General features: G+C 45.6%; 1 protein-coding gene across 1 annotated transcript in view; it reads left to right on the top strand.

Annotated features, from left to right (window-relative positions):
* Positions 1-21860, top strand: part of LOC310771145 (pinopsin-like) — a gene marked incomplete at both ends in the record, with an annotated part of 60437 nt that extends 38577 nt beyond the window's left edge. Inside the window, 2 exons of the mRNA XM_083631883.1 lie at positions 5333-5566; positions 21645-21860. Of these exons, the coding sequence (XP_083488009.1) occupies positions 5333-5566; positions 21645-21860 (450 nt within the window). The remainder of the gene's footprint in view (positions 1-5332; positions 5567-21644) is intronic.
* Between the last annotated feature and the right edge of the window lie 3832 nt (positions 21861-25692).

Raw genomic sequence — 25692 nt, 5'->3', positions numbered from 1 at the left:
CAGCCTTGGAGAAATGATTTCAGTGAGTGCATCAATCCTTTTTGGGTCTGAGTTTTCAATATAAAACGTTTCATACCGTTACACCTCTAACCACAATGGGTACTTTTTTGTTGTTGTTATATTTTGTGTTTCAAGGCTGATTCTTCCATGTGCATCTCATATTTGGAGGCCAGTTAGTCTACATTTATATCTTGTCCATATATGTCCAAAGCTGCTGCCACAGAGCCTTGACTTGAGATCAGCCATTAGTTTGGTTGCAGAAAACAGCTCTTTGGGTCTTCTGGTGATGATGTAAAATCGAACCGATTTGTGAGCAGAAATGCTAAAAACTTTGAATGTGGGGTCACCAGAGGTCAACAGCTCAGTGGTTCAGACAAGTCAGTCAATAGCTAATTACTGTGAAGATTGACCTTCCTGACAATCTCACCATCTTAGACCCTCATCCTATCTGTGTCTCTCCCTCTAGTTTAAACCAGCGGCCAACAAAAGGGTCTTTCTCCTTCTAGCTAGAGTGAGCTCAGCCAGCCAGGCCCCAGCTACTCCCTCTTGTCCGGGCATCCTTGTACATAAAACTCTGTCCTTAGGCTTGGTTCAAGTAAGAATAAAGTAATTAATCTCTTTCACTGCCTCGTCAACCTATGCAGTTCTTCTCACACAGTTTAAGATAGACAGTTTGAGTTGTTCATGTCATGTAGGGCCTAACTCATGTGCAAGGTTACATACACAGTGATTAGGCCACCTACCGATGGCACATGCGCAGAGTTCTGTTGTGGAGTCAGACTAGTTCCGTGTATCAAGTTGTATGTATGGTGGTCCATGTTGAATACTAACTAAGGCTAATAAATATCATAAGATAAGGACCCCCAGGGGGTTCCTCCGTACATAACCCCCCACTAAAAATATGCAGAAGATCGTCATCCGACCAGTGACGACAACATCTGAAGTTGGTCCAATGATGGTCCAATGATGGTCCGCGGACGCTGGAAAGAAATAGCGACCACTGCTCCTGGCCTGCCCCCCGGAGGAAAGGACAAGCCCGGATGGGTCAAATGCAGAGGACATATTTCACTGGCCACCGTCAGCATGAGTGTGTGTTGTGGCCGCATGCATGTGTTGTAGTGTGTTCATGTGACAATAAAGACGGGCTTCCGTCTGAAATCGTGTTTTCGTGTGTTTTTTTGAAGATCGGAGTAAGGTGTCACGGTTCCTTCCTTACACTTCAGAATCAGATTTGGCCTATTTCATGCACGCACAGTCGCACACTGAGCATTTTTGGGTGTGCTTTCCACCTTCACAGGTCTGTTCAAATTTTGTCTCCTATTTTCCCATCAGTATGGTGGAAAATCAAGCCATGGACTTGACCTTTTCATGTCTTTCTGCTGTGGCATTGCCTATAAATACCATGTTTTTTTTTTTTTTATTCTGGTTTGTTTAGGGCAGGGGTGGGCAATTATTTTTCATGGGGGGGCTACATGAGCAACCCAGATTGTTGCCGGGGGCCGAACAAATATTGTCATGCCGTAACCCAGGAACTTTGATGATAGAGAGGACCATAAAAAAATGTCCTCGCTACCAGAGGGCCAGATTTTGCTGAGGGCTGGGGGCCAAACGGCACCGGTGTGAAAAATTTTGGGGCATTTGAAGTCTGGTTTAGAGGAATAACTAATTTTAAATTAACAGTTGTGACACCAATATTTGAAACTTTTCTCACTCACTTCTATGTCACCACTTGCTCTCCCTGCAAGGCTTGAAGTTAACTTTTTTGACGACCTGCCAATATGGCTGCTAGTTACCAGCTAATTAGAATTTCCACTAGCCAAAATGTTTTTCTTGAAATAAACCAGAATATGAGTGGGTTAATTTAAGCATATAAGTATCAGTAAGTGGCCCGGGATTCTCAAAGCCTGTGTTGAGGGTCAAACACAAATGCACTCTTGAAGCTAAATAAATCCAAAACCAACAAGTTAACTATTTACATTTTTACTTCAATGTAGTCATTTCTTACACATGAGATTACTTTTAGCCTTTTATCCATAAAGATTATTGAAAGATATTCCATATATTCCAGACTGAAATGTTATAACAGAAGTGGAGTATTGGCCAGACTGATATGAACATTTGAACACTTATTCAGTGGGTATCTTGCATGTTTTTTTTTTTTTTTTTGCAATTCCAGCGCGGGCCACACAGGAGGCGCTCGCGGGCCGCATGTGGCCCGCGGGCCGCCAGTTGCCCAGGTCTGGTTTAGGTGACTGTTTATGAAGATTGAATTGGAAACTTGCCCTTGGCACATTCATTGGATAAAAAATGTGAGGCTATAAAAAACAAATTTACTGAATTTTTTTTTATCCAATGGCACCAATGACATTTGGCAAACCCACAAGTTGATGGAATGTGTCCTTGATCGTGTGCTTCTGTCTGTCAGTGTCGGCTCAATATATATTCTTTGGTGCCGTGGTTTCTTATTGTCAAGGAACTGCTCCAGGTGTGTAGTAGAGGCCTCTCACCACATCCCTGCTCACCAGCTGACGCAGCACCTGTCTCCAGGATTGAGAGGCTAGTTTGCCTGGAAGAATGTGAGAGATGTCAGGTGTGAGATTTGACTCTGCAAACCATCATTCAAAACATGGCAGTTCACCCGATCAAGGCCTTATACATGTCATGTGGAAATGCTGGATGCTTTGAAATCGTTTGAAAGTTAGTCAGAATCCACATAGAAATGTAAAGGTGGACATGCCTCGGTGTTCATTAGTAAGCTAAGCATGTTGCCAGAAGCTAAGCACTGTTGCCAACTTGGCAACTTTGTTGCTAGAATTAGCAACTTATAAGTCCCCAGCATGGCGACTTTATTTCTCAAAAGCGACTCGCGAACATGCCAAGTTACATACTACACTAGCGTTCCATACGCAACATTAAATCAAGGGCTGAATCATCTTTCTTTCTCTCATCTACTTTTCACGCAGAAACTATATTGTCTTATTTATAAGTTTTGGGGGGGCTGCAGAATGCAATATTAATGTCAGTTGTGCCTCTGGAGCTGCTGGCACTGTAGATTCCAATGTATTCAGTTCTGTTGTTATTATTTACATACATACATTACAGTATGTTATGTTTTGTGTGTGTGTGTGTGTGTGTGTGCGACCGTGCGTGCGTGTGTGTGCGTATATGCGTGTGAGTGAGAGAGAGGGTGCGTGTCGGCGTGGGAGTTGTTTATAACATTTTTCATTTTAGTACCTTTGTTGTGGGATGTCGTTTTGAATATCAGAGGTCTCTCTCTCTTTCTAGCTTACTCTCTCTCTCTCATGACACACAGCTGGTTCCACCAAGTCCTGAAGTAGAGGACTTGTCAGCATACGCCTTTCCACCAGGCTGTCCTTTAAGTGTGGCAGAGGGTTATTAAGGTCACCAGGGGAATGGATTTTACGGATTCACCACGCTGCCTTTATCTCTTATACTCTTGCAGTATGGACTGGGGAAATCAAGAAGTAAAGGGTCAGGTTCAGTGGAGGCTGAGAGGAGCTGATAGCTGCATGCTGGTGAAAAATGTTGACATGCTAAAGTCCCCTTGAAATCAACTCCTGTTTTATCCATCCCTTGATCCATTTGATCTCCTGGGGGGTATCTTTCCTGGTGACCTCATGCTACACTAGGCGTAAATATACCCATATGATCCCTCACTGCATTAACCCCCCCCCCCCCCCCCCCCCCCCCCTGCGGGATGCTGTTTCCATAAGAAATGCATCAAATCAAGGAAGTAAATATGCCATTTAACTGTTTGTTGTAGGTGCTCACTGGGAACAGGAATCAAATCTATAGAAGCTCTCATCTCCACTGAGAAACATGTCAACTATTGAGCTGTACAGTGTATGCAAAGTGCACAGCACTCTATATGCAGAGAGGAGGGAAGAGAGACCTGATGGTCGGAAGCTGGTCGTTGGCCCTAAAGTCATGATAAATGTAGTCTCGCTGGCCAGCCTCCCCTCACTTCCGTGAGAGGAGTCTGGCGGCGCAGGTCTACATTGTGGAATTGCGATGGGCGGCGCTTGGCGGCAGTGCCCTTGGAAAATAGTTTCCAACAATCCAACTTGCCATTTTCAGCGCGTAGCAACGAGCTAGCGTGTAGGTTTCTGCTGTTAGCTTGCTAGCTAGTTAGCATTGTTGTTTTCACTGAGGCGGCAGGGCACTATTTACAGCGACACACAGGGAGGAGGGAGCGGAAACCGCTCTGATTGACATGGTCAGAGCCAATGACAGAGCTTGTAATAAGCGGGGAGCGGGCATCCGGCAGCGACTGAAACAGTCGCTCCAATGGGGAGCAGCTGTAGAGCAGGGGAGGGCTTATCCCAGTAGCCTGTTTCCGTGCAGCCAGACTCCTCTCACAGAAGGGAGGGAGGGCTGGCCAGCGACACTATGATAAATATGGATTTTTACCAGCCGTGACAGTGTTTGCTATTATTGTGAGTGTGTGTGTGTGTGTGTGTGTGTGTGTGTGTGTGTGTGTGTGTGTGTGTGTTCTTGGAGACACCTATTGTAGCAGGAACTACAGTACTACAGAAGCCATTTTGAGTACTTTGACATAAATATTTATGTCTGTCTGTCTGTCTGCTGTCTGTCTGTGGACAGATTTTGTGAAATTGTGCAAGATGCAGTCATGAAACTTTACAGGTGTGTAGTTGACATAGATCGAGGTCGAGTTTGAAAATGGCTGTGATTCGAGCAAGCCCCCCCCCCCCGCCATTAGTGCATTCATATTTTGTTAACACTAACCAAATGAGAAAGTAAGGTTTGTTAGACTGTTAACGTTTGTGGTGAGAGCTTCATCATCATGCATTGTAATTCATCATTATCCTGCCTCGCTACTCGCTACTTAATTGCTGTTATTTTAATGTGTGTATGCAGTGCCGCCACTTGTGGAAAACGAAATGTCAAATGGTGTAATCTAGAGAGAGCGTTGCGGACGCAAAACAACGATTCGCCACGGTGCCAAGTTGCAATCCGTGCCAACTGCTATTTTACGGAGGACTTTACACCTAGTAAAGTGGTGGGTGTAGGATTTAAGTTATAACTTATGCCTACGTTGTAAGTATTTCACTTGGTGCAACCCATATATCTTTTGTAGTGCGTAAACTGGGACTTAGTGAGACTTTACGCTCAAACTAGGTTTACGTTTCAACTTACGCACAGCTGGTGCAACCCACTGCTGGCCCACATTATAAGTCGCTGACGTCACAGCTGGTGTTATCCCATCTCAAGGTGGTCTCTAGCTTTACAATTTCTATTATCTCTCTCACTCTTCCTCCCCCACGGTCCCCCCTCTCTCCCTCTCTCTCAGGTGCGCAGTGTGAGCTCAGTGGTGTCGCGTGGCCGGGAAGAGCGGGTCCTGGTGATGGTGGTGACCATGGTGGTGTGTTACCTTGTGTGCTGGCTGCCGTACGGAGTCGCCGCCCTGCTGGCCGCCTTCGGCCCACGAGACCTGCTCACCCCCGAGGCCAGCATCGTGCCCTCGCTGCTGGCCAAGACCTCCACCGTCATCAACCCTGTTATCTATATATTCATGAACCGACAGGTGAGGTGGTCTCTCTCTCTCATCTATCTTTGTCTTTCTGCCTGTTTCTTCCCTCTATCTATTTCCCTACTCTACCTGTTCAAGTGTTTCTGAGCAAAACACAGAGCCTCTGCCTGCTCACTCAATCTAAAATGCTCTGCATTAGGGCTGCAATTAACAGTTATTTTCAAGTCACCACAGCCCCAAGTGATTCTTAAAATGCCTTACTTTACCAGCATCCAAAAAAACGAAGTATTTATTTTATAATGATATGAAATAGTAAAGCAAGTAAATCTTAGAATTGGTTAAAGGTGTAATGATGTCATTAATGACAAAAATGATTCAGGGTTCTTCTGACCTCTGCCAACCATAGGCGGAGTTTGTCTTTTGGCTTTGGGGGGACCACTTCTGCAGGAGTCAGTCAAAAAATTTGGCTGTTTTGCATTTAACATTTTGCCTGTTTGAAGCCAGATTTAGAGGAATATCTAATTTTAAGGCTGGCATCATCATGGTCTCTCTCTACGCTCTATGCATGTGATGTCACAGAGGCAGAAGTCACTGTGGGGTCACGCCCACTGAGTCACAGCAAGACTGAGCTTGAATGCAGTAATCAGCCTAGATAACTGACACCTGCTGCTCAGGGAGGAACTTGACACTCATTTTGACACTCATTCCCGATTGAGGGGGTGTGTTCCAGTGGGTGTGCATACCCTCTATAGGCTAGTCTTTCCCGCCGCTGTTATGAGCGCGGGATCTCTGTTCAGCACCCTGGACAGTGACGGCCCGGCGCGTCCTGGTTGCCGGCGCTCCGGCCGATTCAGCACCCCGGATAGCTCCTTGACCGCGGCCTGATGCCGACTCCCTGAGTCGTGCTCCCAAGGGTGTGTCAGCTGTGATGTGCAGGAGCAGCAGGTAGCCTACAAGTTATAAGACTAAGCCTGCCCTGAATGAGCCGAGTGGGGGTGCTTGTTCACTATTGTGAAAGTTATGTGTTTACAACATATAAAGATCATGGAAGTGGATGGTATCAGGAATGTCACCGATAGTTAACGTTCTATATTGTACAGGGAGACCATCAGCCCTGCTAAACAGATCTGTATTTGCCTGGCTGTAGGTTGAATCGTTTTATTCAGGCTATGATCTGTGATCCGCTGAGATATCCAAATTGGCATGAAGAGATGACAGCATGCAGCCGCAACCGGACTGGATCGAGTGAATCGGAGCTTGGAAGGGAAGAATGTGATTGCTTTACTGCAGATCACCAATGGCCACAGTTGTGAATAATTCTATACTTAAAAAGGCGTGGTTAAATGGTTAGTGCCGGTTTTAGCACCAAGGAAAAATTTGGGAATGCGCCTGACCACGCCCACTAATAGCGCTGCACCAGGCCATAAACGCTAGGGGGAAGATAGAGCCCAGTGAGTTTTGGCCTCTCAGATGTGACTGGGGAGGGCATTCCAGAGGGAGGGGGTGGCTGCAGCAAGGCCCTGTCAGAGGCCTCCCTGTCACAGCTTTAGCAAAGAGATACCTCAAGATTCAAGATTCCAAGATTCAAGATTCAAGATTTTTATTGTCACTCCATGGTACAAGTATCACGTGTGAAATTATTGTGCTGTGGACTCCGTTTACGACATAGTACAAATATAACAAGGCATGTGCGTGCAACAACAATAAGCAACAAGGCAATAAGCAATAGGCAACAATAAGCAATAATGAGCAGCAATAGGCAATAAGGCAGTATAGTGATAAGACACGTCCGAGACAGTGGCATATTCACTGCACATGGGTGCACATGTCATGTGCATACGTTAGACGTGCTTAAACATTTTAAATTCGACGTATTTGACATACAGGTGCAAATAGCATGTACCTTATTAAACATACAATTAAACATTAGGCATACGTTAGATGTGCTTAAACATTTTAAATTCGACGTATTTGACATACAGGTGCAAATAGCATGTACCTTATTAAACATACAATTAGACATTAGGCATACGTAATGGTAGCAGCTGCAGTACGGTACGGTACGACTACTACACTATTGTGTATGTTAAGGAGTCTCGTGGCCTGCGGGAAGAAACTGTTCCTCAAGCGATTTGTGCGTGCTTTTGGAACCCTGTATCTCCTCCCTGAGGGTAGCAGGGAGAACAGGCTGTTGTGGGGATGGTTTGTGTCTTTGATGATCTTCAGGGACCTCCTGAGGCACCGCTGGTTATACAGTTCATGCAGTTCTGGCAACTCCCCTCCTGTTACGTGCTGGACCGCGCGCCTCACCCTCTGTAGCGCCCTGCAGTCCATGGTGGTACAGTTCCCATACCAGGTGGTGAAGCAGCCAGTCAGCAGGCTTTCAATGGTGCCTCTGTAGAAGTCCCTAAGGATTTCTTTCCTTAGCCCGAATTTCTTCAGGCACCTGAGTCCGTGTATTCGCTGTTGGGCCTTTTTGACAACAGTGGCGGTGTGGCCGGCCCAGGTCAGGTCCTGGTGGATGTTGACTCCCAGGTACTTGAAGCTGTCCACCCTTTCCACCACTGTGCCGTTGATGGTGATTGGGGGGGGGGTGCCCCCCCCCCCCCCTCCTGTAGTCCACAATGATCTCCTTGGTCTTGGAGACGTTCAGAGAGAGGTGGTTGTCCTGGCACCATTGTTCCAGGACCCTCACCTCCTCTCTGTAGGCCGTCTCGTCGCCCCCCGAGATCAGCCCCACGACTGCTGTGTCGTCTGCAAACTTCACGATGGAGTTTGAAGTTTGAGTCGCCACGCAGTCGTGGGTGTAGAGGTCGTACCAGAAGGTCCTGGAGACGCAACCCTGGGGCCCTCCTATGCTGATGGTCAGTGGGGAGGAGGTGAGGTTGCCCACCCTCACCACCTGGCGGCGGTCTGTCAGGAAATCCAGGATCCAGTCGCACATTGCCGTGTTTAGTCCCAGATCCTTGAGTTTGCTTACCAGCCTGGAGGGTACTATGGTGTTGAATGCTGAGCTGTAGTCCACAAACAGCATTCTCACATAGGTGTCCTTCCCCTCCAGGTGGGACAGGGCGGTGTGGAGCACGTGTGCTACTGCATCCGCTGTGCTCCTGTTGGGGCGGTATGCAAATTGTAGCGGGTCGTGGTCCGGGGGGAGTGTGGGGCGGATGGGGAGGGGTGATGAGGGGGGAGAGGTGGCAGGGGGGGAGGGGAGGAGGGGGGGGGGGGGGCGTGATGGGGGGAGAGAGGTGGCAGGGGGGGGGAGGAGAGGGGGGGAGGAGGGGTGGTGGGGGGGAGGAGAGGGGGGGAGGTGATGGGGGGAGGAGAGGGGGAGAGGGGTGGGGGGGAGGAGGGGAGGCGCTCTGGCGGAGGGGTCGATCCTAGCGTAGAACGCGTTGAGTTCGTCCGGTAGGGTGGGTGACGTGCTGGGGTTCTGTCGTTTCACCTCTTTGAAGTCTGTGGCAGCATGGAGACCTCTCCACAGGTGTCTGGGGTTGTTGGTGTCCAGTTTTGACTCCAGCTGCCTTCCATAATCTCTCTGTGCTTTTTTTATAGCAGTCCGGAGGGCATACTGTGCCTGCTTGTATTGTACTGGTGTGCCAGAACTGAAGGCAGTGGTCCTGGCGTGTAGGGCAGCCCTGACGTCGCTGTTGACCCAGGGCTTTTGGTTTGGCATTATTTTGACTCTCTTTGTGGGGACTATGTCGTCGGTACACTTCTTTATGAAGCATGACACCGTCTCTGCATACTCGCCCAGGTCTCCTGCCGCTCTGAACTCCTCCCATGCTACTTGGTCAAAACAGTCCCTCAGGATGTCGTCTGATTGGTCTGACCAGCAGTGGGCGGTTCAGAATGCTGGGGGCTGTTTTTTCAGTTTGTGTTGGTACCTGGGCACCAGCAGGATGGAGGCGTGGTCCGATTTGCCTAAGGGTGGGCGGGGTACGGCCTTGTAGCCATGGCGGATATTTGTGTAACATTTATCCAGTGTGTTTTTGCCTCTGGTGGGGAAGTGAACATGCTGGTACAGCGTGGGCTTTCTTACCTGTGATGCTTGTCAAAGTGGATATAAATTGTATGATCATATTCAGCCAGACAGTGAGATGGAGATTTACAATGGTGAGTTTTTTTTTTTTTTTTTTTTTTTTTTTAACTTTTTTTACTACTGGGGGGGGGGGGGGGGGTGCATTAACTTCGCCCATGCTGCCAGGAGGTCATGGTTTCGCCGGTTTGTCCATCCATCTAATGAGGGTTTCCAAATTCCAATCATGGAAGTTGAAAACCCTCATTAGTGTTTTGCTTGCAAAGGTGAGGATCACAAAGGTTACAAAAAGAAAGGTCCAAGGCACTCTTCTGGCAGAAAGTAAAAAGCATTTATTTACTGCAGATGGCTATTTCATTTTGAAAGGTTTAAAAACATAGCTAGTGCATGTTAAAAGAGCTGGGACATAACATGGCGTAGCGGCACAAACAGCCTTCTTCAGGGTATGGCCACCAGCACAACGTGTCCCCTATTTAGCATGAGATGATTGCAAACACCTGAGCAGAAAGCCAGTGAACTCAGGTAATGATGCAAAATGCACCCACTAAATGGCTCTACAATGTGTATAGCAGAAAACCAAACATAATGTAGAGAAATATGAAAAACAGACGAAAAATGGATCTTCAGACAAGACAGAAAACATAATATATATCCATCTACAGCTATACAAGCAACATACCAATATCAGAACAACTACAAAAAAGGACTGAAATCAATCTCTTCATTCAGTCCTGGATATACAGTACTGTGGCCTGCATTTGGTGTATATAGAAATAGCTGACTTAGAGCTGATTAACTTTTCACGCCCATTGGCAAAAAAGGGGGCATGGCAATGGGTGCCAATCACTAAAAGGCACTTAACTTCCAAACGGATTCAAGTAACATTTTTTATGTATTTTATTCCCCTTGTCTTTCAGTACATCTTTCTGATTTATTATGCTACTTTAACAGAATCCGTCTCACTCATTCTCAATGTGTGACACTTTCTTAAGGGCACCAATGTGTTTTTTCATCATTTTATTTGAGTGTTTTTGCATCAGTTCACTTCCATGGCTGCATCTACACAAAACTAAAGTAAAGTAAAGTAAACAAAACAAAAACTAAACTAGGTCAGAGAAACCGCTGTTCTAAAATGAATGTCCAACAATAGAGCAATTATCTACTGCCCGCTGTCTAAGCGAGCAGACGCCCAGGCCATTAATTTAAGTCACATGAGATTCACAGCCAGGAGGTTAATGCAGGGGCAAGCAGACTGCAGCACCCTCCACTGTCAGCTTGCTGCCTGCTTATCAACACGTCCAAAGGGCACATTCACACATAGACACAGACACAAACACGCAAAGACACACATCTGCAGGCACACACAAACTGTACACACACACACACACACACACACAGACACACACACACACACACACACACACACACACACACACACACACACACACTGTACTGAAAACATCATTATTGAGATAATGGTGTGAGGTTGTGAGGGATATGACACACACTTCACTGACCCGGGTGCAAATAGCATCTCTTTCTTTAAACTGTCCCAACTCCACGGTTGGATGTGACACACTATTGGAAAGAACAAGTGAAAAGGGATACATGTTTTGAAATGGTATGGTATATTCATTTAACATGCCATTGTTTACCTCAGTGATAAAATAGCGCACTCCTACTCAGGAGACCTGGGTTCAAATACCAGAGACGGCACTATTTCATTAAAAAAAAAGTTGCATAAATTGTTTATCTGGCATATTTTATGTATAAAAAAGCTGAATGAATGTTATCATGACACCCTTTTGCTGGGATAGCTTGGTACATATTTGGAACCATCAAAAGGTTCTATATAAGACACACCAGTACAACAAATAACTAGTCCACTCCACACCAGTCCAGTACACAAAATAAACAACAAAGATCACGCCACAAAATAAACAACAACAACATGATGATGATAAGAATAAAATGATATTATAGGGATATATGATTCAGTTTCAGTTCTAGTCTCATATCTAGTCTCATATATGGTCGATTGAAGTTTATTTATCCACTGTTCTTATAATGGCGTGATGCGCGAGAAAACGACCTCAGAAATGTATAGTTTACCCACCTTTTTTGACCACTACAGCACTGTTCAAAAGAAAATAAAGAGCTGCGCCACGTTTATAATTGCCGAACGGTAGGTTCATTTAACACAAGCCAAGTAACGTTAAACTTCCTTCTTTATACATTTTCCCCTCCAGATAATCATCCTATGAGAAATATGTGCACCAATTGATATATTTTCACTGAGAAGGACAAGACACCGGACCCCCTGATCCTCTCTCCCCAAATTCTACCCCCACCAGCCAAGTCTATAAATCACCCCCATGTGAAGCATATAAGGGTGGGGGAATACCCCCCCCCCCCCCCCATTTGCAAAATGCATGTTAGGCCCTGTGAATTGGGGTGTAAATAGTCACATGAGCTATTTACACCCGGGTGTGAATAGACGATGGGTGTAAATAGAGATTACAACTTTAAATCAGGATTCTGAGAATAAAGTCAGAATTCTGAGTTTAATGTCAGAATTCTAGAGCACTAACGGGGGATAAAATGGGATAAAAAATCGGGGGGGGGGAAATAAAATAAAAAAATAATGTCCGAATTCTGAAAAAAGAAGAAAAAGAAGTCAGAATTCTCAGATTAAAGTCAGAATTCTGAGGGGGGGGAAGAAGGATACTCTTATGTGACATCACTGACGATGTCATTGATGTATGATGGTCTACCGGAATTTGAATGTCTCGGGTCTCTAGATTTTTGTGACGTCAAAGTTGGGTCACAAGACAACATTTTGGGAACCCCTGATCTAGCTGCTATATGAAGCTTAAGCGAAAATTCTTTAAGAGAGACTGTAATGTCATTCATTCACTCTCTTTTCATTCATTCACTCTCCGAGGATAAAACTCTAGCTGTCATACCCACTCCTTAATCAACCTGCATTTTCCTGTTTCTAGGAGAAACCCTTTACGTCACAGGCTCTCATTCATCCCTTCTGTCCTCATTCACATCTTTCCCTGTCAGGAGAAAACCTTTAATGTCACGCCCACTCATTCATAAAACTCAGTCACCAATCAGCCCTTTCCCGCTTCTACCTAGCGTCACTGTTTGTGGGCGGTAACATTTAGATTAAGCCAATCAGAGCATGACACATCTTCCCATTCAGCCTATCATGGTCTACTGTCATCGCTAAAAACCTCCCGTTTCTCTCTGTGTCGTCTCATTGGGTTTAAGTGCGTTCCTGCGTTGACAACTGTCAATCTGTCTGGACTAGAGCTTCATCTTAATGCCTGAACTGACAATTTTGCCCTAGATGGCTGTTATAGAATATACATTTCCATCCTGTATCATGACGCCAGTTGTTATACAGTTATCCTGTATCGTGATGCCAGTTGCCAGTAGAATAGAAATTTACAGCCAAAAGGTAAACGGCTAAACACTTGAAGAAAACCACTTGTGATCGAAAGATGGAGCCAGGAGTCAGAAGTCGTCGTAAATGAAGTATTTAACACAGATCTTGGCCAAGAGATGCACTCTTGTATCTTCACGAATGGATACACAGGCTTCCATGCAATGAACAGAAAGTCAAATATACTTATAGGTTAGGACACACATCAGATTACATCTGTCTTATCTCACTGGCCAGCCTCTCCTCCCTTCCGTGAGAGTCGTCTGGCTGCACGGAAACAGGCTACTGGGATAAGCTCTCCCCTGCTCTACAGCTGCTCCCCATTGGAGCGACTGTTTCAGTCGCTGCCGGATGTCCTCGCTTATTACAAGCTTTGTCATTGGCTCTGACCATGTCAATCAGAGCGGCTTACGCTCCCTCCTCCCTGTGTGTCGCTGTAAATAGTGCCCTGCCGCCTCAGTGAAAACAACAACGCTAACTAGCTAGCAAGCTAACGGCAGAAACCTACACGCTAGCTCGTGTTGCTACACGCTGAAAATGGCAAATTGGATTGTTGGAAATCGCAATTGCACAATGGAGACCTGCGCCGCCAGACTCCTCTCACGGGAGGGGAGGCTGGCCAGCGAGATAGACTACATCTGTCTTGACGCACATTTGAAGGATAATCTGCAGACAACCTATCTGGTATTCTGGCTCTGTAGGCTACATGACATAGTGACACAGTGTGAAATAGAGAGGAGCTGCAAATGTGCGCTACAGGCTATCTGAATATGACGTCTGTCTATGTATGTACAACAACTATGTGCAACTTAAAGTCCCTGGAAACCAGAAATATATTTTTATTTTATTTAGCATTTTGAGTTCATCACATCACAGGAACCTATGTTAATAAGCCACCAGCCACATTTGAACGATGATGAACGTCGCAAAGTATATACATTTTGGTTTGACAGTCATGGCAAAAGTCATGAGAATCAATTATATTTTAGACTGTTTTTTCTCCCGCGGACTGTGTGGGAGTGTTCCGTCTGCAGCAGGTCTTTTCCTCTCTCTCTCTCTCTCTCTCTCTCTCTCTCGGAGGAGGAGACTGCTCGGAGGAGACCTCGAGAGAGAGAAGGAAAGAGAGATGGAGTGTGTGTGTGTGTGTTCGCGCGTTGCTCGGCGAACCCACTCGCCGCTGCGCTGCGAGTACACAGCGCTACTGTGTGTGTGTCAGTGTGTGTGTGCGCACGTGCGTGCATGCGTGTGTGTGATTCGATTAAATCTTATGACGTGATAAGATCATGCATTTTAGCACCGCGCGCTCCGCTCTCTTCAATGAGGAAATGGAAATCCAGACCTTGTAGAAAAGTGTCGATTTTTGGGGTTAGGGTTGAAAGTAATTCTCTTTTCTGAGGCACACAATTACTAACATAAGACCCTAAATTTAATAGTTAGAAGGTTTTTGTGGTTTTTTGGTTTCCAGGGACTTTAAATGAAAATGGGTATGAATAGCTTATATTAACTAGTGATTGTCCAAATAAAGGCTAATGTGATTTAAATATTCCCTATCACTGGCTTTCTGTACCAAGTGTGGGCAAATATACAAGACTACAGAGTCGAGGATGAGGAAGGAAGGAAGGAAGGAAGGAAAGGGCAAGGAACAAATAAAGTGGGGAGGCAGAATGTTCCAGGAAGAAGAAAGGACGAAGGCATCAAGAAGGAAAGCAGGGGAGTAAAGACGACAGGAAGTGAGCGAGTTGGAGTTGAAGTTGGAATGAAAGAAGAAAGTGAGGGAAGGAGGAAAGGTGACGGGAGGGCAGCAGAGGAGAGGAGCAAAGGCCAAGGAAAGTTCTTTAATCTCCAAAATGGCAAAGGTAGCTTTGATTTTGATTAGCATGTGATGCTATTATCTGTGACCTTTCCCGCTATGCTCATCACACACGCACGCATGCACGCACGCACACACACACACACACACACACACACACACACACACACACACACACACACACACACACACACACACACACACACACACACACACACACGTTTTATCTGTCTGTCTCTTTATCTGTCTCTCCCTCTGCCTGTCTATCTCTGTCACTTTTGTAGTTGTTAGACGTTTAACTTTCTTTGATGCATTTGGAATTACAGTGCGCATGCTGCCTTGGTAGTGTGTGATGTTTCATTTGGTGTGTGCTATGCTATGAACTGAACCATTACACATTAACACGCACACATGCGCGAACGCACACACACACACACACACACACGCACATGCACATGCACGCGTAAGGCAAGACAGCTTCATTTTTCTAGCACATTTCATAAACTGGGGCCGTTTAAAGTAACCTTGCTTGCAAGATGGATAACCTCGCGAGATCAAAAGAGATTCTCTCGACGTAATCCATCTTGTCATGCACAGGCAGTTAAGATGATTGGTCGAACCATGCCGGCCCGACGAATCAGCGGCAGCCTTAGGCGGGCTCAGGCTCGTCTGGGCAAGTAGTGGGTACATGGTCTTTGTAGTTCTTTTCACTCGTCAACATGGCTGCCGCCGCGGAAGTGACAGGCAGTCTGAATGAAATTGAATGTAACGTTCCCAATTCTATGTATTAAATTCTAAAAAACATTTGGGAAGGCTAAGCCACACAACTAGTTCGTTATAATCTAACTAAATGCTTCAAAGGTGACTTTACGACCGTGAGGACTCAATCAATGAATACCACGGAGATCAGGCACAGGCACCTTCGGCGATCTGATTGGTTGAAGTTAACACCCACCAGCGGTGATAGACAGATGGGTCATCCAATCACCTGCCAAGTAGCTTGGAAAAAGTGCCTGCCTCCGTCAGCGGGTCTGGTTACTGCATTCCCAGATCGACTGGTTTAGTGAAACGTATGTGGAGCTATACCGTCCATCTGGCAGCGTCAGGTTACGTTTAAAGTGCTTTACAGAGAAATATAAAATACAGTCAAGATTTTTTTAAGTAGCTATTAAAAAGTGCAAAAGTAGCCGATACAAAAGATAAAAGACTTCAAAGTAAACTAGTGCAGTTCAAATCAAGTGAAGTAGAAAGATAAATAACAAATGCATATTTTGAGTCAACCTATTTCTGACACACACTGGAGACCTGTGTGGCGCGTTCAGTCTTCAGTTCCTCCCAGCCCATAACTATGGCAGCAGTGTGTTGAGGCGAGTTGAAGACTTAAAGTGCTGCGCAGATTCAAGCTTTGGACCACCCGGGGGTAGCGGTGCTAACATGGCGCGTTTTGCAGTCGCCAGCGTGATTCTGCACAAGGTGCCATTGTTGTTGTTGTCTGTCTGTGAAGGTTCTTCCCCCCCTCCATTAAGATGTCAACCATGCTGCTCATGTCAGCTATTTCCACATCCCTGACCCGGGTGACACGCATCTGAGCGCTGTTTGACGGCTGCAGGATGTTTGGCCCACACATACACATACATACATACACACACACACACACACACACACACACACACACACACACACACACACACACACACACACACACACACACACACACACACAGTACATACACTTTCATGCACACTATTTTTTGGTTGGAAAAGTTGAAGGTTAAAAGGTTAAAAGTTAAGAAAAACTATTCCAACAGTAAATAACACACACACACACACACACACACACACACACACACACACACACACACACACACACACACACACACACACACACACACACACACACACACAGTACATACACTTTCATGCACACTATTTTTTGGTTGGAAAAGTTGAAGGTTAAAAGGTTAAAAGTTAAGAAAAACTATTCCCACAGTAAATAACACACACACACACACACACACACACACACACACACACACACACACACACACACACACACACACACACACACACACACACACACACAGTGAAGCAATTGTTTCAATTCATATAGGTCATAGCCTAGGTCACTCTAAACAAAAAAACATTTTCACATGGGAAATGGGAAATTTCACATCAACATAGGCTACATGTAAACCAACATGTGTCCACATAGCAGCACATGTGGTTTGAATTCACGTGGGTTTTCACATGTGAAGGGCACATAAAGACACAGAAACACAGACATACTTAGACAGGTTTACATAGCAGCACTGTCACATGTAGGCCCCAGTGTGCATAAATACACACACACACACACGCACGCACACACACACGCACGCACGCACGCACGCACACACACACACACACACACACACACACACACACACACACACACACACACACACACACACACACACACACACACACTCACATGGTCTCTGCGGTTGAGATCCCAATCTGTGCCTGAGCTCAGAGATAATCCCTGATGTCGCCTACTTGTCCTCTCTCATCTTGCTCATTCCCTCCTTCACCACAAATACAAATAGCACTTTCTCCTTCACACCTCCTGCCTCTCGCCATCCATCCTCCTCATCCTCTTAACACATCTCTCTCACCCCCCTCTCTCTCTCTCTCCCTCTCTTCCACTCTCTCTCTTCCTCTCTCTTCTTCTCTCTCTCTCCCCTCCCTTCCTCTCTCTCTTCCCCCCTCTCTTCCTCTCTCTTCTTCTCTCTCCTCCTCTCTCTCCCCCTCTCTTCCTCTCTCTTCTTCTCCTCTCTCCTCCTCTCTCCTCCTCTCTCTTCCTCTCTCTCTCTCTTCCTCTCTCTCTCCCCTCTCTTCCTCTTTCCCCCCTCTTCCTCTCTCTCTTCCCCCCTCTCTTCCTCTCTTCTTCTCTCTCCTCCTCTCTCTCCCTCTCTTCCTCTCTCTCTCTTCCTCTCTCTTCTCTCTCCTCCTCTCTCTCCCTCTCTCTTCTTCTCTCTCCTCCTCTCTCTCCCCCTCTCCCCCTCTCTCTTCTTCTCCTCTCTCCTCCTCTCTCTTCCTCTCTCTCTCTCTTCCTCTCTCTCTCCCCTCTCTTCCTCTCTCCCCCCTCTTCCTCTCTCTCTTCCCCCCTCTCTTCCTCTCTTCTTCTCTCTCCTCCTCTCTCCCCCTCTCTTCCTCTCTCTTCTTATCTCTCCTCCTCTCTCTTCCTCTCTCTCTCTCTCTCTCCCCCTCTCTTCCTCTCTCTTCTTCTCTCTCCTCCTCTCTCTTCCTCTCTCTCTCTCTTCCTCTCTCTCTCCCCTCTCTTCCTCTCTCCCCCCTCTCTTCCTCTCTCTCCCCTCTCCTCCTCTCTCTCTTCCTCTCTCCCCCTCTTCCTCTCTTTCTTCCTCTCTCTTCCTCTCTCTCTTCTGCTCTCTCTTCCTCTCCCCCTCTCCCTCTTCCTCTCTCTCCCCCCTCTCCTCCTCTCTCTTCCTCTCTCCCCCTCTTCCTATCTCTCTCCCCCCTCTCTCCTCTCTCCTCCTCTCTCTTCTTCTCTCTGGCCCCTCTTTTCCTCTCTCTTCCTCTCTCCCCCTTCTCTCTTTCCCTCTCTCTCTCGGTCTCTGCCTCTCTTTCTTCATGTACTCCATTCACTACTTCACTCTCTCGCCCTCAAGCACCCCCTCCCCCCCCAGTGGGGTATTGATTGATTAAAAAAGGAGAGCTCATCTCCAAAACACTAGAAGAGTTTCATTTCAAAATGAGTTCAATTTGAAAACATGACACCTCCTCTAACAAAACCATGTCTGCTATTAAAGTTTAGAGTTGGATAGAAGATGTTACTTAAAAAGCAGTAATGCTTTTGATGATAGAATCGGCTGTGATTTTGAAATATTGACTGATGATAGTAAGCGTCATTACCTGAAGATCATCATTCGTAAAAATGTGAAGAATCCAGTTGTGTTTGTCGTCCAACTGCTTAAAGCAGGGCTAAACCCCAAAACACTTTTTTTCAGTTTTTAACCAATATATATGACTTTTGGGGTGGTGTGTGAAGATTTCTGGTCAAAATTTCCACATTTGAGACCAAACTTTTACCATTGTACCATTTGCATCATTTTCAGCCGCATAAGTGCCCTCTATTAGCCTGGTAAACCAGCCCGTCACGTGAACTCACATTTCATTTGGTTCTGCGTGACGGTTTGGCCCCAACTCTTCACCCAGTCCTTAGCAGAGGCGGGAGCATGGGCGGGCGTAGTTGCCTTGACAGACAACTCCTTCAGCCAATCAGCGTCGGATCCAGTCAAACCCAAATCCACTCGGGAGAATGGCAAAAACATATTTTCCGCCGAGAAACTCTGCGGTTGCGGTGATACTCCTGTACTTGTTTAATTGTTGTTATTGAGTCTATTTCTGCAATAACTGCACTTTATGGCTGTTTAAACTAGACAAACGCTGACATTACTCCTCGAGACGATCAGGCAAGGAGGCGGCCATTATTGTTTTGTTAGTGTAGTGCTAGTGGCATTCCTGATTGGGCAACTTGTGCTGTCAATCACAGCGCAGTCGCTGATTGGCTCTTCCGCTCTTCCGCTTCTGCTAAACCCCCCCACTGGCTTTGGGGCCAGACCGTCACGCAGAACCAAATGAAATGTGAGTTCACGTGAAGGGCTGGTTTACCAGGCTAGCCCTCTATGGGTTCAAACCTGCTTTTTTTTGCCCTAAAAAATGCACAAAATGTGGTACAACCTGATGTCACGATGAACCAAAGACTATATGGGATTTCAAGATAGTAACTCCCCTACTCCCCCTGTACCCTTTCCCGGCTCCTCACAACTCCAAGCCTATTCATAGTATTCCCATGATGTCACAAGCATTTTCCTACCAATATGGCGCTACAATACACACAGCTCATTGGCTGTTTGTGTCACTTGACCTGTTAATCACCTGTTAATTGATTACAATCGCCTGTTATTTTCCTACCAAGATGGCCATGTGGTGATGTAACAGAATACTATTAATAAAAGCCACTATAATCATAAATAGAAATAAAAGGAAGGAAATGGCATTGTGTTGCTCTAAATCATTCCCAACCTTTTTCATATTAAGGAGCCCTAATTTAGTTCACATTGGGGCAATGGACCCCCATATGATGAGATTTGATCTCTCAGATGCAAATCTGTTTTATTTATTTTTATTTATTTCTTTATGTAGCCTAGATATGATTTTGTCCAGAATTCCATATATATTAGGTTGAGAGATAACAGAGAATCCTGGAATCCCCTCAAGGACCACTGGTGGTCCTCGGACCCCACATTCAGAACCACTCAACCACTTCCGATTGTGCAGACTGCAGAGAGAGAGAGGAGGAGGGAGGGGGAGAATGTGTGTTTGTACTGCGGCCTGACTGCGGCCCAGCTGCAGGTCCGCTCTGGTCTCGCGCTCGAGAAGAAAAAGCAGAGGGTGATTTTTGCACTGCACCTTTGGACAAGAATCACGAAAAAAAAAAAAAGTTGGTGAACAATTTAACGTGTTTACCTCAATGCAGAAATCTCCCATTGTGATTACATTAGAGCGGAGGGGTTCTCCTGCCTGTTGTGCTCTGCTGCTGCGGCCGGCTCGCATCACTTTAACGATAGTTACATGGGAGTCAATGGCAGTTGAGTAGTTTGCCACTGAATGACCAAATTGATATAACTTTCAACCATTTTGAGCAACGCTGTTTCCATACAGGCCACCAGCGTTGGCTAGTTGTTGATATTTATAAAGATTTTGTAGCGCTCATATAACATTTTTCTTGATGCGGTGAGCAAACTGTCATGGCGTTGTTTTCCGGTAAAAAAAAATCTAAATTTTCCTGTCTGAGCCGTCTGAGCACAGCCAAAGAGTATAGTGAGACAAGAGGAGACGAACTTAGCCTTCATTCCTTGGTTTTTCCCATAGGTTTTTTCAAATCAAACAGCATGCCATTCTGCCAGAAATTTGGGGGTTTAGTCCTGCTTTAAGTTTCTTGTTATCCTTCAAAAGTACCATAATCTAATTTATTTCTCATAATATCTCATTCTGGATTGAAACTCCTGAATTTATCAAACTACCGGTAGCCACAGATCACATTGCCATAAATCCCATCTCAATGTGGTGATGTAATGGTAACGGTGTATCACGGTGTCTGTTTGACCTGCGGCGTCCTGGGGAAATGTAGTAGACTATAAGTATACGTGTGGAACTGGAGAGTATACTAAGTACACTACGTTTATCCAGGGAGCGTGCTGCCTGCGGCCGGCCTTCCAGCATGGAGGAAGGACCAACGTGTATAAACTGGATCTAAGGCTGTTTGAACTTCACCTGAGACTAACTGTCCTCTGTCTCTCTTACTACTACTACTACTACTACTACTACTACAACACACCACCACTTGTAGCACTACTACTACTACTACTACCACTACTAATACTACCTACTACTACAGGCTGTCCTATTTCTCAGGATGTCAAATTCCGCCCCTTTGTCATAGGTCTCTGCATCTGATACTGATGTACAAGGTGTCCTTTAGCGTCTGTATTTTGCAAAACGGCAGAATTTGACATTCCGGGATAATAATAATAATAATAATAATAATAATAATAATAATAATAATAAATATTAATCATATTCATAATTCAAGATAACCTTGTTGTCTGTCACAAAGTAACTCTGTGTGTGTGTCTCTGTGTGTGTGTGTGTGTGTGTGTGTGTGTGTGTGTGTGTGTGTGTGTGTGTGTGTGTGTGTGTGTGTGTGTGTGTGTGTGTGTGTGCGCGCATGCGTGCGCGTGCGTGCGTGTGTGTGTATGCGTGTGCAGTTCTACAGGTGTTTCCAGGCATTCCTGAGCTGCTCCACCCCCGAGCGAGGTTCCACCTCAAGGACGTTGTCCCGGGTGACCAAAACTCCCCGCACCGCTCGCCACGGAAACGAACTGTCTAATCTAGATCCACCGCCGGCCCCTCCCACTGTCCAAACCCCAACCGCTAACAGTCCAAGACCCAAAGTCACTCTGGTGGCTCACTACAGGGAATAGAGCTCAACAGTCATGTGACACTTTGGTTCCGAAAGTAAAAAAAATAAACAAAAAAACATTCATATTCTGAATTGAGATTTTGATTATTAGCCATAATGTCATAACCACCCAAGGTAGACTTCCCACGAGCTAGCTAGTTATGAAACAATGGTATATCAAGCTACAAATCTGTATATCATCCTTGTTTTGTTTTTGTTTTGTAAATCTTTTTATTCGATGTCATGGAAAAGTACTATTCCCAAAATCCAAAAGTGTAGTATCGATGTCTCTGATTGGTAGAGCTCGCTGAATGATCGTCTGGGATTGGTGGAGCTCGCTGACGGCGAGGTCGGCTAGTTTGTGAAGCCCACTGCACTAGGCTAGGCTACTACATACGTAGTAAGCTGCTACAAAGGGCTCAAACCGCCACTGAGTGACTGAAACAATTACATTAACCATTACGAGTCACACTGCTTTCAATCTCACCACCAATTGTTTTTTTTTAATCCGCTGCCCGGGCGTTGATAAGCAAGGAAATACGGCTATATAGTATAATGTTAGCCGTGGTGCTAATAGAGGGTATGCATGTGACATGTCACAGAGGCAGAGGTCACTGCGGGGTCATGTCCACTGAGTGGCAGCATTAACGTTCAGCCTAGAGATAAATGACACACACAACAGGGAGCAACCTGCTGAATGTTTTACCACTCAGTCCCGATTGAGGGGGCGTGTTCCAGTGGGAAAGTGAAGTATGTACCCTCTATACTAGCCTAATGGCGACGTTTACACCACTGGTCCTGCCCACTGCCGCTCAGAGTGGTCTCCCATTGGCTGAAACGCTCTGACTCAATCATCCGCTAATCTGATTGGCCACAATGGATTATGGGATGAGTAGTTCCTTCTCTCTTAAAGTAATAATGTATACACTCTTGTAGGCTACCTTTGCCCCCCCCCTTCCTTTTTCCCCTGAATCAAATGTTTTATGGTCACAATTCTCTGGGCTAGCTGATTGGCTTGGTTGGTATCAGGCTTAAAATCTTTAAATAAGAATTTTTCTAAACGTCTATGGAGAAAATGAATGGGGAAATAGTCTTCTGGAACCGAAGCTACGTCACGAGTGTCATGTGACTGTTGAGCTGTATAGGCACACAACAGTGTCATGTGACTGTTGAGCTGTATAGACACACAACAGTGTCATGTGACTGTTGAGCTGTATAGACACACAACAGTGTCATGTGACTGTTGAGCTCTATAGGCACACAACAGTGTCATGTGACTGTTGAGCTCTATAGACACACAACAGTGTCATGTGACTGTTGAGCTCTATAGACACACAAGTGTCATGTGACTGTTGAGCTCTATAGACACACAAGTGTCATGTGACTGTTGAGCTCTATAGACACACAACAGTGTCATGTGACTGTTGAGCTCTATAGACACACAACAGTGTCATGTGACTGTTGAGCTCTATAGACACACAACAGTGTCATGTGACTGTTGAGCTCTATAGACACACAAGTGTCATGTGACTGTTGAGCTCTATAGACACACAAGTGTCATGTGACTGTTGAGCTCTATAGACACACAAGTGTCATGTGACTGTTGAGCTCTATAGACACACAACAGTGTCATGTGACTGTTGAGCTCTATAGACACACAACAGTGTCATGTGACTGTTGAGCTCTATAGACACACAAGTGTCATGTGACTGTTGAGCTCTATAGACACACAACAGTGTCATGTGACTGTTGAGCTCTATAGACACACAAGTGTCATGTGACTGTTGAGCTCTATAGACACACAACAGTGTCATGTGACTGTTGAGCTCTATAGGCACACAACAGTGTCATGTGACTGTTGAGCTCTATAGGCACACAACAGTGTCATGTGACTGTTGAGCTCTATAGACACACAAGTGTCATGTGACTGTTGAGCTCTATAGGCACACAACAGTGTCATGTGACTGTTGAGCTCTATAGGCACACAACAGTGTCATGTGACTGTTGAGCTCTATAGACACACAACAGTGTCATGTGACTGTTGAGCTCTATAGGCACACAACAGTGTCATGTGACTGTTGAGCTCTATAGACACACAAGTGTCATGTGACTGTTGAGCTCTATAGTCACACAACAGTGTCATGTGACTGTTGAGCTCTATAGACACACAAGTGTCATGTGACTGTTGAGCTCTATAGGCACACAACAGTGTCATGTGACTGTTGAGCTCTATAGGCACACAACAGTGTCATGTGACTGTTGAGCTCTATAGACACACAACAGTGTCATGTGACTGTTGAGCTCTATAGGCACACAACAGTGTCATGTGACTGTTGAGCTCTATAGACACACAACAGTGTCATGTGACTGTTGAGCTCTATAGACACACAACAGTGTCATGTGACTGTTGAGCTCTATAGACACACAAGTGTCATGTGACTGTTGAGCTCTATAGACACACAACAGTGTCATGTGACTGTTGAGCTCTATAGGCACACAACAGTGTCATGTGACTGTTGAGCTCTATAGACACACAACAGTGTCATGTGACTGTTGAGCTCTATAGACACACAAGTGTCATGTGACTGTTGAGCTCTATAGACACACAAGTGTCATGTGACTGTTGAGCTCTATAGGCACACAAGTGTCATGTGACTGTTGAGCTCTATAGGCACACAACAGTGTCATGTGACTGTTGAGCTCTATAGACACACAAGTGTCATGTGACTGTTGAGCTCTATAGGCACACAAGTGTCATGTGACTGTTGAGCTCTATAGGCACACAACAGTGTCATGTGACTGTTGAGCTCTATAGACACACAAGTGTCATGTGACTGTTGAGCTCTATAGGCACACAACAGTGTCATGTGACTGTTGAGCTCTATAGGCACACAAGTGTCATGTGACTGTTGAGCTCTATAGGCACACAACAGTGTCATGTGACTGTTGAGCTCTATAGACACACAAGTGTCATGTGACTGTTGAGCTCTATAGGCACACAACAGTGTCATGTGACTGTTGAGCTCTATAGACACACAAGTGTCATGTGACTGTTGAGCTCTATAGGCACACAACAGTGTCATGTGACTGTTGAGCTGTATAGACACACAAGTGTCATGTGACTGTTGAGCTCTATAGACACACAAGTGTCATGTGACTGTTGAGCTCTATAGGCACACAACAGTGTCATGTGACTGTTGAGCTCTATAGGCACACAACAGTGTCATGTGACTGTTGAGCTCTATAGGCACACAACAGTGTCATGTGACTGTTGAGCTCTATAGACACACAAGTGTCATGTGACTGTTGAGCTCTATAGACACACAACAGTGTCATGTGACTGTTGAGCTCTATAGACACACAACAGTGTCATGTGACTGTTGAGCTGTATAGGCACACAACAGTGTCATGTGACTGTTGAGCTCTATAGGCACACAACAGTGTCATGTGACTGTTGAGCTCTATAGACACACAACAGTGTCATGTGACTGTTGAGCTCTATAGGCACACAACAGTGTCATGTGACTGTTGAGCTCTATAGACACACAAGTGTCATGTGACTGTTGAGCTCTATAGGCACACAACAGTGTCATGTGACTGTTGAGCTCTATAGACACACAAGTGTCATGTGACTGTTGAGCTCTATAGGCACACAACAGTGTCATGTGACTGTTGAGCTCTATAGACACACAAGTGTCATGTGACTGTTGAGCTCTATAGACACACAACAGTGTCATGTGACTGTTGAGCTCTATAGGCACACAACAGTGTCATGTGACTGTTGAGCTCTATAGACACACAAGTGTCATGTGACTGTTGAGCTCTATAGACACACAACAGTGTCATGTGACTGT

The sequence above is a fragment of the Poromitra crassiceps genome (genome assembly GCF_964638095.1).
Source record: "Poromitra crassiceps genome assembly, chromosome: 2".
Taxonomy (NCBI): domain Eukaryota; kingdom Metazoa; phylum Chordata; class Actinopteri; order Beryciformes; family Melamphaidae; genus Poromitra; species Poromitra crassiceps.
The sequence above is the reverse complement of the archived record's forward strand: the minus strand, read 5'-3'. Positions and strand labels throughout refer to the sequence as shown.